Source organism: Perissodus microlepis, chromosome 12, assembly GCF_051167445.1.
Source record: "Perissodus microlepis isolate ML-2025 ecotype Zambia chromosome 12, ASM5116744v1, whole genome shotgun sequence".
Classification (NCBI taxonomy): domain Eukaryota; kingdom Metazoa; phylum Chordata; class Actinopteri; order Cichliformes; family Cichlidae; genus Perissodus; species Perissodus microlepis.
The window spans coordinates 23,461,650-23,481,158 of NC_140472.1; the positions used below are offsets into that span (position 1 = coordinate 23,461,650).

The window sequence follows — 19,509 nt, forward strand, 5'->3', positions numbered from 1 at the left end:
TGCCGAAAAATAGTTATTTCTTGTCAATCAATGCCTACAATGCACAACTCTGTTTTTTACCCTCTTGGGGAAGATTTGTGGTGAAACAACCTGGTTTTCCCCTCAAAGTTACTCTGTTTGGTGGATTGTAGAATAACAGACAAATGCTTAATGTAACATTCACGTCTCTTCTGGAAATTTGTTTTTCCTCTCAGAGCCCTTCATTTCAAGGTTACATATCAAACCAGATTAACCTTGTTGCCACATTTTTAGTACACCCCACTAGTTTCCCTGTCATATGAACTGAAATAGCTTTTAAACTGCGCCTGGGGTATTCACGCTAAGCTCACTCATAAAAGCCCCTTTCCATGTTTGTTCCAGTCTTGGCCTTTAGAGACCTGCTGGTAGAATCTCAGCTCAAAGCAGTTATATTAGATGCTGATCGGTTCTCACTGGAGGTTTGCTGTGAGAGCTCTGCCACCAGCCAGAGCCCACCAGTAGTTTAAATCAACCTATTTTTGGCAACTTGTAACTGTTTTCAGTTACGCAGTGTGAGTTGAGGCACATTTTGGAGAAACATGAATGAGATATTTAAGTACATACTATAGCCAACCTTAATTTTGTGTCTTGTTTTATGTATTGCATCAATTGTTTGACCATAGTTCTTTACTTAGTAGTTTTATTTTTGCAGTCACAACAAAAGAAACTTGCTAAAGAGTTATGTTTAGTTTGGCATGTGCTCAGGCTATTCTATTTACCCTATATTTGTTTGTGTACAGAAACGTCTATGCAGTAATTGTGTTTTTGGCACAAATTATAATTTGCAGCTAGAGCAGGTATTGTGAAAGCGGAGGTATTGCTTTCTTTTGAATTTGATTCAGTAATGTTTAATAAAATCATTGGTGTCACTGACAGCACAGAGATGGATTAGCCACCCACATCTTTTCCTTTCCTTTCAGGTTACCTTGATGGGAATAAAATGATTTAGACACAACAAAAGAATTTCTGTCCAAGTTAAATCTATTTGAATACATTTATTTTTGAAATATTGATTTTGCTCGCTTTTAGGCTATGAAAATAATGGCTTCCATCAAATGAACTCTTTTGTGTCCTTTACTAAATAACTGCATAATGGAATTTGAAAGAGAGGAAAACTTCCAGCATTTTCGGTCATTTGGTGAAGTATCTGGGAAACCAGCAACACAATATCTCTGTTTTTTACTGGGTTAGAGGTAACTATAGAGTTACTGCACATTTACTAAAATATATATTTTTAACTTAAAAAAGAATATGCATAAAAACTGTTACGTGTCAAAATATGTAAATCCAGTCTCTAAGTAAGCTTGGACATTCACACCCATTTATCCATTGTCTGCGGACCTGCCATGCTTGCAATGTTCAATGAACTGACGTCCCCTTGCTCATTCACTATTAAGAAATCTGTTGCCTTGACTTTTCTTTTCTTTTTTTTTATGACTTGGGCTGACCAAACGAATGCATTTCTTTCCTCTTAATGCTCTCTTCCTGTACCAATTCTACACAGAATAACTATTAAACTATTAAAATAGTTATTTTGACTATTTAGACATTCCTCTGTTTGCTCCTTCCTTATTTATAATTTGCACTAACCTGTGTCTCCTTTGTGTTATATTCAATAATTGTCTACTCATTATCGATTCTCATTACATGTGTTTAGCGTAGTATAGCCTTATACTGTGTTTGGCTGATGCAGTGACTAAATTGCTCCTGGAATACATAATGTACCTGAGAAGATAACAGATGGCAGAATATATTACCGTCATTACTTTATTATGTCTGACAGTTGGCTGGAGAAAACATGTTGCATGCATTAGCATAAATATCATCTTTACAAACAGGCACGCTCATAGTGGGCCCACTGTCATTGTTTATCACAGATTCTACTATAATCTTCTTGCAGACAAACTTTGACAAGTAAACACATCAGGTTTAGGTGTTTTGATGTAATCAAAAGAAAGCTAGGATTTTGTTTAAAAGGACAAGGAATCACAGCCTCCTAAGCAACGTTATATTTAAGTATGTGTACTAGGAAATACTGCACAGGAAAACTGTAACAATACTGTGTTACAGTTTATAACCGTAAAAGGCTGATGGGGTATTGTCGTCAATTGCCGGGTGAGCAGCATGGAAACCAAAATTTGTGAATGCGAGAACTTGAAAACAAGGCGACGTAGGATTTTAAAATTGATACATTGGTGTGACTACTAGGAGGCAGAGGGGATAGCACTGGTGGTTTATTATTTTGATTTGAAGTTGCTAGTATAAATTGTCTTTATTTTTGTACAAGACTTCTGTTTGAACAGTTTGTCTTTACCTTACCTTATATAACTTGATATCCTTGAAATTGTTTTCATCAGTCTTAAATTAAACTAAATGCACTTAATTTAACAGAAAAGAAAAGCTATTGATAACTAAGGAGTTTATTGTCTAATCTTGTAAACTAGGCCTTAGACGATTCATCAAGTAACTCAAATAACTTTATCGCAAAGAAGCAGATTCTTTTGCTTCAATCCTTCATTTACTCTAAGGGTTTGGGACTAAAACAGACCCGCAAGAGAAATTTAATGAGGGGGCGTGTGTGAGTAACATGGAACCAGAGTCTGTCTAAAAAGAGGGTGAATAGCAAAGATGCAGAGCCATTTCCAAACCGGTTAGCTCAGGTGTAGTGAAACAAAGTGTGTTTGTAGTATTTAAAACAGCAGTGCCTGCTACTGTAACCATCATTACAAACTTTACTGGGAAAAAGCTAGCGGGAGTCCTTACTCAAACCACCTGTTCAGCAAGCTTCAACATTAAGAAAAGCGAACTTAATGTTGAATGGAAGCAGCTACATTTTGTTTTAATCAGCAAAAATCTACAATAATGCTACAGAAGTCAAAATAAAATGAACTGTTAATACACTGCTTAAATTGGGTAGCTCGCTGAAAGCTGACTGCAGCAATCCCACTTGTTGTTCCAGTGATACTTGCAGCAAGCAGATTTGAGTCTAAAGTGGGGGCATGGGCTACAACACATTTATTTATAGAAATTTAAATTATTATAAAATAATAAATTAGATTAATTGTATTATTATAAAGTTGTTTTTTAATTTAATTTTTATAATTATGATTTTTTTACTATTATACCTGAGATGGCTGAATGCTTTGCTTCTTTGCTATTGCCAGATGTTACTTTACAGAGAAACATAGTTACTTAAACATACAGTCATGCACACAGATACACAAAAATTCTGTTAAATTTGATTTATATAGCACCAAATCACAAAAATGGTCACCTCAGTGTGCTTTATATTGTAAGATAAAGACCCTACAATATAGAGAAAACCACAGCAATTATTGTGCTATTGTAGGGTCTTTACTAGTCACACCTTGAGGCATCTGTTGTTGTCATTTGGTGCTATATAAGTAAAACTGAACTGAATTAAGAGTCTCACTCAGCAGTGTTATCACCGCAGATTATTTAGAAACAAAAACCATATTCTCGCATTGTCTTTGGTCCCTCTGTTTGTTATGCAATGCTCCAAAAATTACCTGTTGTCCAATTTGTAAAGTGCAGCATTTACATTTCTGTTTTAGAGCTGAGCTCTGAGAACCTGCGTACCTGCTTCCACATTGTTAATGGCTACATATATTTGTCTGCCACAGAGTTTCTGCAGGTGAGACACAACAAAAGAACACTTGGACTTCACATAACTCTTATATTGGCACAATATACTGTCATAATACATGTTGGCATGCTAATCTGCATAAGTTTTTACAGAACTGAACTATCTACCCCGATTATTCCCTCCCCAGAACTACGCAGAATCCTTGTGTCGATCGTTTTGTGACCTGCTGAAAGACATCACAAATGAAGGGCAGGTGCAGGTGCTCAAGGTACTCCCATTCCTCCCCTCTCACAAAAAGTCAAGTCACGTAGATGTTGTTTTTCCAAAATCACAGCTGATTGTGTCTCGTTCTCTTTTATTGTCTGGATTTATTTTTCATTGCTTTTGAGTTCAGCCACTGTGAGAGGTTGTTGTGCCTGTGTGGCCACTGAAGAGCAGGTGCGCTGAAAGCACTATTATATCCAGTAAAAGGAGACACATAAACATTTACACAAACAAATTGCGCAAGCACTGCTGCTTATTAACTGACACCCCATTATAATGCAAGAGGAGCTATGGCTTTTTCATTACTAATAAAAGAATTTGAGAAATGGCACATAAGGAATATCAAACGGCTCACTCTAGACCCTCTTACCTGCAGCATCACCGTCTTTGATTATGAATACAAGAAGCAGCATTTAGTTTTCGTGGGAAAGTAATACAACATGTAAAAACGCTGCGTCTTTCGCGTACTGTACCATCTATAAAAAGAGGGATTTTCCCATAACGACAGAAGTTTCTTTACATTTTTATGTGGCTGACCCTTTGTGCTCCTTTTCTGGCTTCCTCCTGAGATTTTCCTGTCAGTTTCTCTCTGCTCCTTTTGCTTACTCCACCCTCTGAGGGTCGCCCTTCATCCTTCCTCGCCCTGTGTCCCTGCAGGTGGTAGAGATAGCTTTAAAGGTTAGCCCCATGCTGGGAGCCCACATGTTTCAGCCCCTGCTGCCAGCTGTCTTCAGAGGTATTGTGGATGGTGAGGTGAGTTTTACCTTTGCATCTTGCTCGAATCTACGCTGGAACTGTGTAAAAGGAGGAACCTGTAAAAATGTTTTTCATTATTCACCACATATTTAACCTTAAATTTGTCTTTTGAGGTTTTCGTTCTTTCTTAAGTGTTAATAGTCCCGGCCCTTCTTCTAATTTGTCCTTTACTGTCACTTGAAATGAATTCTTCAAAGACTGTATAGTGGCAATTATTGATAAGTCAGCTCAGTTAAAGGTTACACATTCACAGGATTCTGCTGTGTCAGTGGGTCCATCTTTTCCCCTTATCAAGCTTAATGACTCGTGTTTTATGTAAAACCATTTATGCGTGGTTATGTTTCATCATCTGGATGCATGATTGCGTGTCTATGATCTACAGAGATATCCCGTGGTGATGTCCACCTACCTGGGCATCATGGGTCGCGTCCTGCTCCAGAACTCCAGTTTTTTCTCGTCTTTGCTAAGTCAAATGGCTTCTGAGTGTAACCAGGAGGTGAGGTTTGATGTCTGCCCTTCATTTCTCTCTCCTCAGCACAGACTCGATGAATGTCTGTGGGAGACATAAATGCAAAGTGCCTGTTAAAAGGGAATCGGTGTGAACGAGGCTGAAAGTAATGAGCCAAGGAATTGCAAATGGTAACATTTTCAAGCCCTAAAATGTTGTCGTCCTCTACTGTGAAACTCTGAGCAAAGAAATTAATTGTGCCTAGTTTTGAGATTGCAGCCTTAATCTAAATAAATGCAAAGATGTTCCTCTCTAAGTTGTCTCTCATCATACCATGCTTGTTTTTTCTTACCACAGAGGACAAGACAGGAAGTTTAATCAAAAATATAGCGAAGGTTGAGACGCATCTCTATACAAATTGCTGCTGCTCTTTTTCTTTTTCTTTTTTCTTTTTTTTTACTCACTAACCCTTTTTTCTGTCCTCCTTATTTCTCTTCCTCCTTTTCTCCGCTCATCAGATGGACCAGTTGTTGGGCAATGTTATAGAGATGTGGGTTGACCGAATGGACAACATCACTCAGCCTGAGAGGAGGAAGCTGTCGTCGCTGGCTCTGCTTTCCCTCCTGCCATCTGACAACAGGTGAGAATCATTTTTGAATTCTTTTCTGTGTTGATTTTGCTTTAAGCTCATGAAAAGTGGATTGAACTGCATAGCTGACTTTAGGGCACAACAGGGGGAAAGTAATGATGTTCTTGGAAAATTATTTAGTAGACTCTTGTTCATCATTACGGTGAAATTATCCTGTATCCTGTATATATTTCTCCTTACAGCCATAAAATGCAGAACAGCAGAACAGCTTAACGGGCACCTGCTTTAACACTCTGGGTGCCAATTATATGTCAGCCGAGCAGCACAAATGCGGATACTGATATACACACCTTATACAGGCCAATGCAGACAGCTGGGTTTTCAGACTTGCATATGGGGGCGAGAATATATTGTCAGAAATAAAACGACTTTCCATCTCTCTTTAAGACTTAATGTCACAAGCTATAGTAAGCGATGTTACTTAAATCTGTAATTCATCATCCTTTAGCCAAAGCATGAAACACATTTGTTTATGTCTCTCTTCTTCTGGTGGATTATTGTCCCGACCGTAAACACTTTCTGGGCAACACCTCTCGCTATGATAAATGAAGAGATAAATACGTGGATACGTGCTGACAGACACAGAGTACCAGCCCTCTTACATTGAACTTGAGCATTTTATGTGCCGTACTGACAGAAGGATGATGGTAATGATACATGTTTATATGTGCAAGCCGTCTTTTTTTTTAATTGTTTTTGTTTTTTTCTATTAAGCTGTCACCATAATTTTTTTTTTCTCCCAGATGTAACATTGAGCATTTTCATATGAAAGCCTGTAGAGATTTACTTGCTTTTGGAGCAGGCCTCAATAGGCCATTCTTTGGATAGAAATTTGCCTCAAAGGTGTTGCAAATGCGTACGATAAGATCCACAAGCGCAAACTAAGATTTACAATTGTGTTCAATGATTTGTATGTAACTTACGAGGACTCACAAGCATGTGGTTCAATCCAAGCACAAATATGAAGCAATCTGACCACATGTAAAACTGTTTTGCAAATACATACATCATAAAGCTGAATAAATACTAATCATTTACTCACAACTCATTAAGTTTAGCTCACAAATCTTGGTTTACACTAGTGGATCATATCGGATGCCTTTGCAGCATTTTGGAGTCAAATTTCTCTCCATACCATTCAGGGTACTACAGTTTTTGGTACTTAGGCTTTGTAGCTTTACTCCTTGGCTCCAAAATGGAATTCATGGTGAAGTTACTTTTTTTTTTTTAATTAGGGAAAAAGCTGCAAAACTGGCTAACTTTAAGTGACTTTTTATGCCAGACAGGCTAGTCCCAGTGTCTCAGAAACTGCTGATCTACTAGGATTTTCCCACATAACCATGTGTGGGTTTTTCAGAGAATAAGAGAAAATATCAAGTTACAAATGCCTTGTTGATGCAAGAGGTCAGAAGAGAATGGCCAAACTGCTTCGAGTTGATAGGAAGGCAACAATGACTCAAGAAACCACTTGTTACAGGCAAGAGCAGCAGAAGACCACAAAAGACACTGCTCCTATCAGTTTAGAACGGGAAACTGAGAATACAGTTTGCAGTTCATCAAATTTTGAGACCGGAGGAAAGTCTCCTGGTCTGATGAGTCTTAATTTCTACTGTAACATTCAGATGGGGCGGTCAGAATTTTAAAAACCTGGTTCCGTCCTGCCATGGATCAACAGTTGAAGATGCTAGCGGTAATATAATGGTTTGGGGGATGTTTTCTTGGGAAACTCAAAGATCTCAATGGGAAGTGGTGAAACAGGACATTTGTATCATGGATAGTCAGCCAACAAGTCTGCAGCAACTCTCTGATGCTGTCATGTCTCTATGGCCCAAAATCGCTGAGGAATGTTTATAGCACCTTAGTTAATCTATGCTACAAAGAATTTAAGCAGTTCTGAGAAGGCAAAAGGTGTTGAACCCAGCACTAGCAAAGGATACCTAATAAAGTGGCTGGTGATTGTATGTGATATATGTAATATGTTATATATGATTTACAAAAAAGAAATCACTAGGGGAAAGAAAAGTGAATGGGATTTACTGTGACAGAGTAGTGACTACTTCTCAAAGATCTCTACGAACTAGTTTGTAAATAGTTTGTTTTGGCATGCAAGCCATCATGTAATCACTGTGAAGTTTTTCACTTAAGGGTGATTTAAATGACAGGCACTGAGCAGCACCACTAATCAGCTATTAGTTTTTCACTTGGGAGTTGTTTTTGGTTGATAGAATTAGAATTGACAGACATGTTAAAATGATCTTAAAGGCAAAAAGCCCATTTCCAGTTGTTGCCATGGCCACCAATTTAAGACTGTTATTCATAACCAGGGGCACATATGTTTAGTGATTTTATTTTACCCTCCCAGGATATTGGTAGGTATATTTTACCAAAAGGATCAACTGTAGAGCCACTGCTAGATATGATTTTGTGTGTGTGCGAGAGTTGCCTAAACCATCAGGCCAGTAATCTTTATTTCCTAATTAATATTATGGTGACTAGGTAATTGAGCACATTTCGGATTATTTAGCACTGATATCAATATTTAGTCTGATTTGGTACCATGTGTATGTGTAAAATTGCCACACTTACAAAATAAGGACACATCTGTGTATACTTGCTTCTTCTGTGTTTTCCCAGAACCATCTTTCATTCTGATTTTCCAGGTTATGGCTTGTCCTAATGCTTAGTGAACTTTATGTAGCATTGCCTGGGGTCTACCTGGCTGAGAATATGAACTGACAGAAGAAGGAACAGTTGATGTATCAGTGCCCATACTCACTCACACTAACACTTCCTTCCCTGTTTTCTCATTCTTGTTGATGTAGGGGAGAAAAAAAACCCCAAGTATATTCTGTCCACTACCACTAACCACTGAGACTCACTCAAATAGTTCACCAGTGACTGTGGCAAGTCTCCAAGCTTGTGTGGTTGGGTTTCATAAACTATATTATTTTTAAAGGTTGTTGATGTCAGTTATATTTATATAGCCCAAATTGCCAGTCACTTATCTCAGGGCACTTTAGATAGAAGGGTCAAGACCTAACAGTATTGCAGAGATAAACAAGACGATACACTTTAAGTAAACACTTTCTAAAAGTCGGGAGTAATCCTTCCCTTTTAACAGAAGTAAAGCTCCAAGAGAACCAGGCTCTGGGAGGACTCTCATTTGTTACAACCAACTGGGGTGATTTTAAAGTGAAAAGTGTAGAAATAGGAGAAACAATACGACAGGCTGTTGACAGGTTGGCCGGGCTGGTAAGTGAGGACTGGGAAAATACACCTCTGCAGCCAGATATATCTGCAGAATGGCAGGTAACAAATGACAACAGAGTGAAAAAAACACAAACTGAAAGAGAAGACACGGTTAATGAGTGTTAAATCAATAATGGCTTATGAGTGCATTTAGAGTGAAGTGAGTCAGGAAGAGGCTGTTTCAGCAAACCATGCAAAATTATATGAGACTGAGAGTTTAGGCCTAATCTTACAGTGTCTTGGGTACATGGTAGTGAATTGTTCTTTTGGAAACTAAGGAACTACAAGCAAGTGTGAACTCATGAGATATAAAATTTTCTGTTGGAGTCATGTAGTAGTTGTGTGATTGGTCTCTAAATGCTTTATATGTAAAGGGGTTTTAAACTCTGGAGTTTAATTGCTAGTTTTAGGAACGGAGTAGTTAAACTAGAGGCTCTTCAAATGGCTGTTATGATACAATATATCTTTTTTTTAAATGTAGAACTACAGACATAGTGATATAAGTGATAACTGTGAACCAATAATCAGATAAGACTATCCTATCTAGAAGTAGCAACTGGGCTAGTTTTCATTGTAAGATAGAATTACTATGAATTTTGCCCATATGAAATGCATATAATGTGAAAAAATTGTTTCCTCTGGAGAACTGTGTGGACAACATGATAAGGCTTTGTGTGTGTAACTAATAAAGTAAAAGCAAAATAACACTGTCCCATTTTTTTCCAGTGAAAATGTACTGATGATGTCAAAAGTGATGGTGAGATCAGCATGAGTAATGAAGCTCTGTTCTCTGTGTTATCAGCGTGATTCAGGACAAGTTCTGTGGCATCGTCAACATTTGTGTTGAGGCATTACATGATGTAATGACAGAAGATCCTGAAACGGGCACTTTCAAAGAGTAAGTATTCATATTTTTTTACTTGACAAATGACGAGCAGAAAAAAACTGTGCTTATAAACGTGGAAATTATACAGTCCAAACCTTCCCATCATTTTTTTCACAAATGAATGGAGTTTGTAATTTTGACAAAACTCATGCATAATGAATGAAGACGCCCAAAAGTGCTTGAAGCACTACAAATGCAGATGCGATGCTGAAGTTGGAATTTATCAAATGCAAACCTCAGAAGAAATATTTTGAGATAAAAATTAATTTCATGGGGGCAGTGGCTCACTACAGGGAAAACAAGGAAAGCAAATGAGAGATTGACTTGGTTGTATTTGCACCTTGATAAAGCCTCATAGTAATGCCCGTGTCTGAGTTACCATCACTTTCTCACTGTATGAAAAGTTACAGTACAGAGTACAGCACTCCTTACACTTGAACCTCCTCTACATATTTCAATATTTTTGGTCTCTTTCTCAGCAGTTTCTTAGCAGATGTTCACCAAACATAGACACCTATTCACTGCTGTGAAAGATGCTCAGCACCATACTAAGATCTAATGGTGTGAAATGAACTGAAAAGCTGGGAGCAAAGTCTACTGTATGTGTTTGTTTGCCAGTGATATGTTGAATCGTTTTGGGTCCCTGTTGGGTGTGACACGAGCAGTAATATATTTGTAGATGAACATATTCCTCTGAGCGTTGTTTGCTGTTTATAAATGCAGTCAGCTGAGACAGAAAACAGTGAGCAATACAATCATTCCCCTTTTATTTTGGAATTACGTAAACTTTCAAACGAACAGACCTGTGTTTTCGTGAGTGGTTTAGAATTGTTCTTGCATAGTGTGAAATGAGAAGTCCTTACAGCCATGAATGAAATTCAGTAAAATAACATAGTCAATTTGGCATGCTACAGTTTTTCAGTGTTAACAGTACAAGATGTTGACTGTAGCTTCTTTAATGACATGCCCAGAAGAGTTACCATTTACTAGTCTGCATTTTTGTCTACCCAGAATTGTGAGTTAATTAATTTTTGTCACTTTGAATGTCATTAGTTTAGGTGGAATAGAGTTAAAATTTCTGATCACGAGTTATCAGTAGCTACGCACCAGAATCACAAAGTGTGACATTCAGGACCCCCCCACCTTATCTCTACTCACAATAAGGCTTAAGTAAGGACAAAGGAAATAAAAAACATACACAGACTTTATACTGTGCACAAAGGTTTTACTTGTAATTCTCTCTGCATGCAGATGAACCAATATGAATAGCATTCAGGAAAAAAGGGGTGCCAGAGGGTTCAGCATTTGGAGTGCCTGTGTATGCATGCTGCCTGTTTTGAAATTGTCTCCTACTGTGTAGGTTTATTTGCGGTTATTAATATTGAGTTGAATATTATTGTGTTTGCAGCTGCATGCTGATGAGCCATTTTGAAGAGCCCAAGCTGAGTGATGATGAGGAGCCACCAACTGAGCAGGACAAGAGGAAGAAACTGGTGAGTGAAATGCGTAATTCATACACGGTACAGATCTAATTTTGAAATCTTTAAATCAGTTTTTCTCTTGTTTCATTTTCATTACTGGATAATAGACAAATAGCTTTAATAATGAATTTATTTCTTAATGTTTTGAGTTTAATTTTCTGTTTATCGGAGTGTCTTTCTGTGTCCCGTGAATTTAAAAAACCCCATCTGTTCTTGTGATAGTTTATGCCACTCTGGAACTCATACAGTAGATGCAGAGAGGAGCATAAAGGGTTCATTCCAGGCAGCGAAAAGGAAAACGGCCACTTTATGTAGTATGTTGTCAGACACCAGTTCAAAGCAAGCTCAAAGCCTCCTGCAAGTCTTTAGATAAGCATGAATGTCAGTGAGTACCCATATGTGGCCCCTAGGTGGGAGATGTACACCAATTAAGTGGTGCATGTATGTATGAGCATGCATCCTCTGAGGATGCTTCCTGTACCACTTTACACTGTGAAAGTTCACGAATCGCTTCACTCATTCACGCTATTGTTTAGCTATATTGTTGGTATCAGTGGTCTTCTCTTAATGTGTGCTTAGGCAAAATTACATTTTTTTGTACAAATGGGATTTTATTTGTGTTTGAGTAAATAGAGCTATATTTATATTCTTGTTTTACTTTTTTTTGCATGTGTGTGCGTGCTATTTGCTTGGCAGCATCCCAGTGCACTTATCACCTCAGCCCAGACCCTGACTTTTTGCTCCAGGGAAGAGAGGAGAGAAGACTTAAAAGTCGCACCTCTCTCTGCTTTTTAATGTTTGTGAGTGTGTGTGCTTGGAGACGTGCATGAATACATGTGTGCAAGCATGGGAGTGCCCGCATGATGGACTTTTCTATGTGAGGCATAAGTTGATGAGAAAGGAGACTAGTGACACTTTTTAGCAACTGTGTCTGCATCTGTATGAAAAAAAATGTGCATAAATGTCTATATTTTTCTGCTGGTCTCAAAGATCTTGTGAGACACAGGTATCATTATTATTATTATTTTATTTTTATTTTATTTTTTACATTTTTTCTCTCATGTTCTTTCTCATCAGTTGACATTGAAAATCAGTAATCAGCTAATGTGAAAAACCATAATTTTTTTGCTGAAATTTAAAATAGTTATCTCCATGTGGCTTGATTATGTTTCAGGTCCACTTCTGAGTGAATTTATTTTTTCCAGCTTTCATCAGAAGCTGCTTCATATGTCTGCCATCTGCATCACTGGGGTAGCATAGGGGTCTGATTGGGTCAGTGCCGCATAAACAGTGCCATGCAGGTACGGGCAGAAGCCCTGGATACTGGCACTTAAGACATGAAATGTCACATCTCTAGAGATGAAGAAGCTTGAGGTAGTGGAGGAGGTGAAGCAGGCCCAAATAGATCTGAACACACCTCCATGCATGTTTTATTGGAACTGAAGTCCGATAGAGAGGTGGAATCTCTCCTCCTGCCACCCTGTGCAGGCGTGTGGATAGTCATGTTTTCCTAAATTTAGCCCTTAATTTAGAATTTTCCCTTTTGAATAAAATGTTTTTTTTAATAAAGTACATTAAAAGAAATTGATTGAGACCATTTTGCATAGAAAACCTTTGCAGATAAATTTGCTTTCCAATACCATATACTGAGTGTTGAATCACAGTGGCTGTCAGTTAATTACAGGAAAATATATAATGCAGAATGAGTTCTGTTTTGTTAAATCACTGACACATTTTCTAGTGTTTCTTGCAGTATAGTGAAAAAGTCTTGAAACATCCCTTATTTCTCTATTCTGTTAAGAAAAATGAAAAGTTCTGCACCTGTTTAAACATGTGGAGCTATGCAGGACATGGAAATGGAGTTTATAAGGGAAAAGCAGACTTCTATTGTAGCAATTCTAACACGCTTAAAAGTCGATATTTGGTATGAACACATTTATTCAACACAGCCTGAACTCTCCTGTTTTGCTAGATTGTTCATTCTGTATATTATCCTGGTTCTTCTTCAGATACTTCAAAAAACCTATAGTTTTTTTTAGGCCTGCCACTTCATCTTTTATCCTCCACTGCACACCATGCTAAAATAGAAGTTTTCAGCCAACAGTTCTTTGAGAATTACTCTGTTGGTGAAAAAAAAATATTTGATCACTGTCAAATTCATATGTTTAGCATTTTTATAGATTAATCTAAAGAAATGGGAACAAATGTGGTGTTTGAGGCTAGTGATACAATCTAAGATTGTTTAGAGACAACGCTGGTTCATCCAATTGTTAGGCTTGAATAATTCAAAAACAGTGTTGAGTAGGGGTTATTGGGATCACCTGAGTGATCACAGTAACAAATAAAGAAAAAAATATTTCTATAAAAATGGTAAGGTACAAGACTGGATTGAAAATGAGTGAAAAAGAAGTCAAAGTCTCTCTTTGGAAACAATATAAAGAGATAAGAGTTGGCTTAGGATTAGTCCTGTTTACCAGGAAGGAAGATTAAGTGATTCTTCAAGCAGATATAGACAAGTATTTTCTTTAAACAAAATAATTACTTTAGTTTCTTTCTTAGTTTTCTTTTTTCTTTTCCTTGGACTTTTGAGCTTATGTTTGAGTCATTACCTTTTTTTGTGGATGAAAAGAACTGTTTATTTTCTTAATTTTCAAAGTGCCTGAAAAACAAAGACTTTGCTCCTGTGAGGTGGCTACTTTAAAGTACAAAGCTGGACTACATTGCTCAGAGTGCGAATAAAAATTGGACTTCTGACTTGGACTATCACACCTAAATCCGATCTCCCATGGAGTGTGAGATTAGAATTCAAACTGGATAGTATAGAAGTAAATGGCAGGACCAGTCATATTGTAATTTTTGTTATTTATAGGGGTTCCTCATTCTTCATTGAAGCAAATCACAATCATGAAGCGTCTCGATTGGACTGATTGCTGTCAGTGCAGGGGACCCTTGATTTCACACCAGCCCCTGTCAGCCCATTATAGAAAGTGAAAGTTTCAGCACTTGAGCTTGGTGATGACTATTAACGAACGAAGGGAAATGTCAGCAGTGTCTCTTAAAAGGAATAATTTAATGAATATACTATTGTGGAAATGCTAAAGATTAAATATAAAAGAGTGAATAATTAAAGAACATTATAGTTATCTCATCTCATCTTTGTAACTATTATTTTTTGCTAAATGGTGTTTCTTCTCACATCTTTTGCTATTTATCTGTCTTTATACATTATAGTATAGTTAGCCATTTAACATCTGCCTGCAGGTATTGGTTTGGTGTTTTGTTTTGTCTTGTCAAATTACATTTAGCTGCTTCCAAACACAGATTCACAGTCCTGATCAATGGGTGAATAAAGTGAGAATAGAAAAATTACTGTAATCATTGATTCAGTTGTTGTAAGCTGATCCCTTTAGGGATTGCCATAGTGGATCATCTGCCTCCATCTTATTCTATCCCTTGCATGCTCTTGTCACACCAACCCTCTGCATGTCCTCCTCTAAAGTTTTCTTGTTTTCCTCCTGCCTGGCAGCTCTGTATTGAACATCCTTTGTCCAGTATATCTCTTTTCTACACATGTCCAAAACATCTCAGCCTTGGCTCGCTAACCTTGTCTCCAAACTGCTCCTGAGCTGTCCCTCTGATTATACACATTTCTAATCTTGTCCATTCTGGTCACTCTGAACAAAAATCTTAGCATCTCTACCTCTAGCTCGGCCTCCTGTTTTTTTTTTTTTTTGTTACTGCCACTGTCTCCAACCATATATCATAGCAGATCTCACCTACTGACAAAGTGAACAAAACTAACTAAACCCGTTGTATTTTTTACATCAAAAGTATAACTCATTTACTAATTTATGACTTTTTAATGCATATAAAAATGAAAAAGTTTCACATTTAAAACCCAGAGAAACATTAAAAATTATTTTAAACTCTCTTATTTTGTCAGGCGGCCAATATGTTTACCAAACCCAAATATCTTGCATTATCTTGCATTTATCAGCGGTGTACTGGCCTTCTTTCTATATGTTAACAAATCCCAATTGGCCAGGAAAAAATCCATAGTTGTTTCCAGCCCTATCGGCCTAATAACTCACCCAGTGGACCTGTCACTTTGGAAACTGGGATCAGTTGCAACACACAACGAAGTTAAATTTCATTGGGATCAACTCTTACTGATGCAACCTTGGACTTACATGTTCGCCCATGAAATCTGAGTATTCTAGACAACCAGACTAAGCTAACTGCTGCTGTGTTTTGGCTTCTGTTCATAATGCATTATTTGATTCCTGTGCTTCATCTACAAGGCCAGTGCCATCAAACAACAAGAAGGATAGGCAACATCAAAGACTTAGTCCAGTGGGTACTAATGACATGGGTTCTGTTTGTTGTGTTATGGGGGCACACACACACACTTGAGCCCAATTACTCTCTCTCGTCTTTTTTTTTTTTTTTTTTAACCTACACTACGCTAATGTATGTGCACAGCACATATAAAGGTTATTGTGCTGCATTTATGTAAGTAAATGCCAATTACTGATTGAACTACAACATAAAAGTAAAAAATACGTCTGCCCTCTTGCAAACAAATCTTCAGAAATAAATAGGTATATAGTGAGCTGGCTGTTTTCCAAACCTAGTCACTGAATAGTGATCCAGGAAGGTCACACTCGATTGAATACTTTGAGCAATGCAAATAAAATTCCATTTGCCTCTATTGTAGTGTTTGGACCATAGAACTGGAAAAAAAAAATTCAATACCTATTTACATAGCAAAATATACCACAAGGTTTAATTTCCATCTTTTTGGACTGCTTAAATAAGCAACCCTTGTACTATTTGTAATAGTGTGTGTTGTAGGCAGGTACCTTTCTCAAGGGCAAATCAATAGTAATTGCTAAGGAAGGAATGTGTACACTAATGAGCCGCAACATTAATTTGTGTAGCTTCCTCTCCTACTGCCAAAATAGCTCTGACCTCGAGAAATGGACAAGGGACGTAAGGAAATGCTCTGTTTGCTACTTTATTCATATTTTTCTTTTTCTTTGTTTTTGTTTCTTTTGTTTTTTTCAGACTACATGATTTGCCAAAAAAATTGTGACCCAGTTACAGTACAATTAAATAGGACTTGTATTAGGGAAAGCACAGAGTTAGAGAATCTGGGATACTTCACACATAATATTACTAAAAGAAAAGTTGGCCAAGTTAATTTTTTAATTTTTTCTTTTTTTTAAAGTGTGTTCACTTACACACACACACACACACACAATAAGAGTTACATGTTGCATAGTCTCGGAAAACCTGTTCCCCTGCATGTTTTCCGCATTCCACTTTTTTTTTTTTTTTTTTTTTTTCGAAAAAATTGATGTTGGACAGCTCTTGGAATTGGACTCCACATGTCATTACACATATTTCTTCTTATGGGTAATTATATGACAGCTGCGTTGTAGCATCCCAGGTGCACACCAGCTACATATCCTCATTTTCTAAGTCTCATTTGGTGTGCTTTACTGAGGAGTACAGCAAATGTTTTGTTTAATGTAATTTCGATTTATTTGAACAGAATGCTTGGTTTAGTCATTTATAGCATTTGCTCAAGATGTATAACTGATGAGATTTTTGTTCCAGGCTATTAGGCTAATGAGTTGATCTTCAGTACCGCGTTATTCTGGAGTTGGTATTGGAAGGGTTTGGTAAAAATGATAGTGCTATAACAATTATTTTCAAAGTTGGTACAGTTGTTCTATGAATGTGAAAAGTGACAATGCTACAGTCAATCTCGGGCCAGCAGAAGTTTGACTGCAGCTCTTCCTGAATGTTGTTACACAAATGCAATTACATTCATAAATAGAAATAAAATTGTATATATTGTATTTAGTTAAGAAGCATTCATTGCATCCTTGTACCAAAACAAAGGATTTTGCTTTACAAAAAACACCTTCAGATTTAGCCAATGCCAGTTTGTCATACTCAGATGTGGGACAGCAAGTTGGCATATAGGTTTCTTTCTTTCTTCACTTATTTTTTCAAATTGCCATTTTTGAGAAAATGTAGTTGGTGTTTGTTTTTTGTTTTGTTTTATTTTGTTATGTTTGACAAAATAGGCGAAAAATTGAATTAGCTAAAGTCTGCCAATTTTAAAGTGTATGGAGTTTGACATATTGTCCAGCGTGGTTTAAAATCGTAGATATGGAAAAAATCTTCCTATCACATTGTTGCACTGTGGTTGGTATTGCTCAAAATGAATATAAAACAGTTTTTCAAGAGAATACTTATTAATATTGAACGTTTTCTTATTTTGTGTAGATTAGCCAAGTAACTAATTTGGCTCCTTAAATAAAAATTTAATTAAACATGCTTGAGTTATTAAGATGATAAATTAAGAAAGTTGGTGCATTTAAAATTCACATTACAGGTTTTCATTTCTCAGAGTTAACCAAAAGTATTATTTAAAGCTTTGATGAGCTACCAATGAATCTTTGAATTGATCTTGTCATTCAACGGTTTTTCATTATTTCATTTTAAAGAACAATCAACTTGCCTCCAAAGGTCTTCCAGAGGTATATATTTATAGGAAATGAGTTTCAGCGTGTTATCAATTCACTCTGAGTCACACAAAGCATTAGTAATGAAGACTTGTCATTCTTGCTTTATTATTGCTCCTGTTCTCAAGCAGACCATCGGTGTCAGCATAATTTGGTTTTGTTGAATAACAGACCTCTCTGTTATTTTGTAGCACAAGATATAAAGATTTTCCTTTGTACTGCCTAAGACATACAGAGTTATCAAAATTAGTTTTCATCTCTGTCAGTTCCCAGCTTTATTGTCCATGAGAGTAGTCGGAGTTGGCATGATTGCAGTTTTTTTTTTTAATTGGCAAGCGATATAGAAAAGCTAATAGGCTTATCAAGAAATGCAGAATATTGCATTGTGTCTGTAAGGCAGTACTCGGAATGCTGTCATTGTGTTCTGTTTGGATAGTTGACTAGAGTAAGTTATTATTGGTAAGTTAAAGTAAATATACAGATTGATCTGCAACCCCAAAGCCATGCAGTATGTGGTTTAGCAGTATCTTGCTGAAATATGCAAGGCCTTCCCTGAAACAGACATCTGGATCGGACCACATGTTGCTGATAGTGCCCCCATACCATCAGAGGTACAGCGTCCATGTTTTCTACAGTGGATTTCATATTTTGATCATTCTGCCCACAGAACAATTTCCCACTTCGCCTCAGTCCATTTTTAATCAGTTTTGTCAGAGATGACTGCATTTCTGGATCATTTTCACATATTACTTATTCTTTGCATGGTAGAGCTTTGACTTGCATTTGTGGTTGGCACACACAATGATTTCCTTCTCTTCTGAGCCTATGCAGTGATTTTTTTAATCACTGCATAGGCTCAGTGTTTTTAATTGAGTGCTGAGGACCTGAAGACCATGAGCGTCCAGTGTTGAGATTTTTTTTTCTTTTTCCGATTGGTGAACCAATGCACATCTTTACTTCTGAAGAAAACTGCGTTTCTAAGATGCCATCCATATGTATACAATCTTGTTACTGATCTGTTGCCAGTTAACCTAATTAGTGGCAAAATGTTTCAAAATTTTCCTCCAGTGGTGTCTGTTTAGTACTACTTATTTTTACCCCCTGTCCCGGCCTTTTTCCAGCATGTTGCTGCCATGACCTAGTTCACTATTTCATGAATCTTTTGTGAAACAGTCAAATGTCTTATTTTAAACATTTGATATGTCTTCTATTGTGACACTCAGCTGAATGTCACAGAGAAAATGAGAAGCATTAGGAAGGTAACCAGAAGGCAGTTTACCTCCATTTCCATGACTTACATTAAATCAGTTTTAGATATCCACACAAGCTTCTGCTCGACTAATGAGGCTAAAACAGCAGATAAAAACATGAGATTTTTTCATCCATGAGCTACCTGTAATGTTTCTTATAACTGATGCATGAAACAAACATAAATGCCATCATATTTGGGCTGAACAGACTTTTTTTTATCACTCTAATTAGATCAAGAGGTCTGACCTCGTGCATTTCCAGCATAAATACACCAATTTTCAACCTCAGCAGAGATCAAATCTGACAGAATGATTTACATCTGTAATGCTATTCAGGACTTTAAAGGATTCTCAGATCCCTG

General features: G+C 37.1%; 1 protein-coding gene across 1 annotated transcript in view; it reads left to right on the forward strand.

The window, feature by feature from the left end:
* ipo11 (importin 11) overlaps positions 1 to 19,509 on the forward strand; it is a 119,577-nt gene that overhangs the window by 82,740 nt on the left and 17,328 nt on the right. The window contains exons 23-29 of the mRNA XM_084947468.1: positions 3,594 to 3,673; positions 3,813 to 3,893; positions 4,547 to 4,642; positions 5,028 to 5,141; positions 5,612 to 5,733; positions 9,794 to 9,889; positions 11,286 to 11,370. Of these exons, the coding sequence (XP_084803594.1) occupies positions 3,594 to 3,673; positions 3,813 to 3,893; positions 4,547 to 4,642; positions 5,028 to 5,141; positions 5,612 to 5,733; positions 9,794 to 9,889; positions 11,286 to 11,370 (674 nt within the window). The remainder of the gene's footprint in view (positions 1 to 3,593; positions 3,674 to 3,812; positions 3,894 to 4,546; positions 4,643 to 5,027; positions 5,142 to 5,611; positions 5,734 to 9,793; positions 9,890 to 11,285; positions 11,371 to 19,509) is intronic.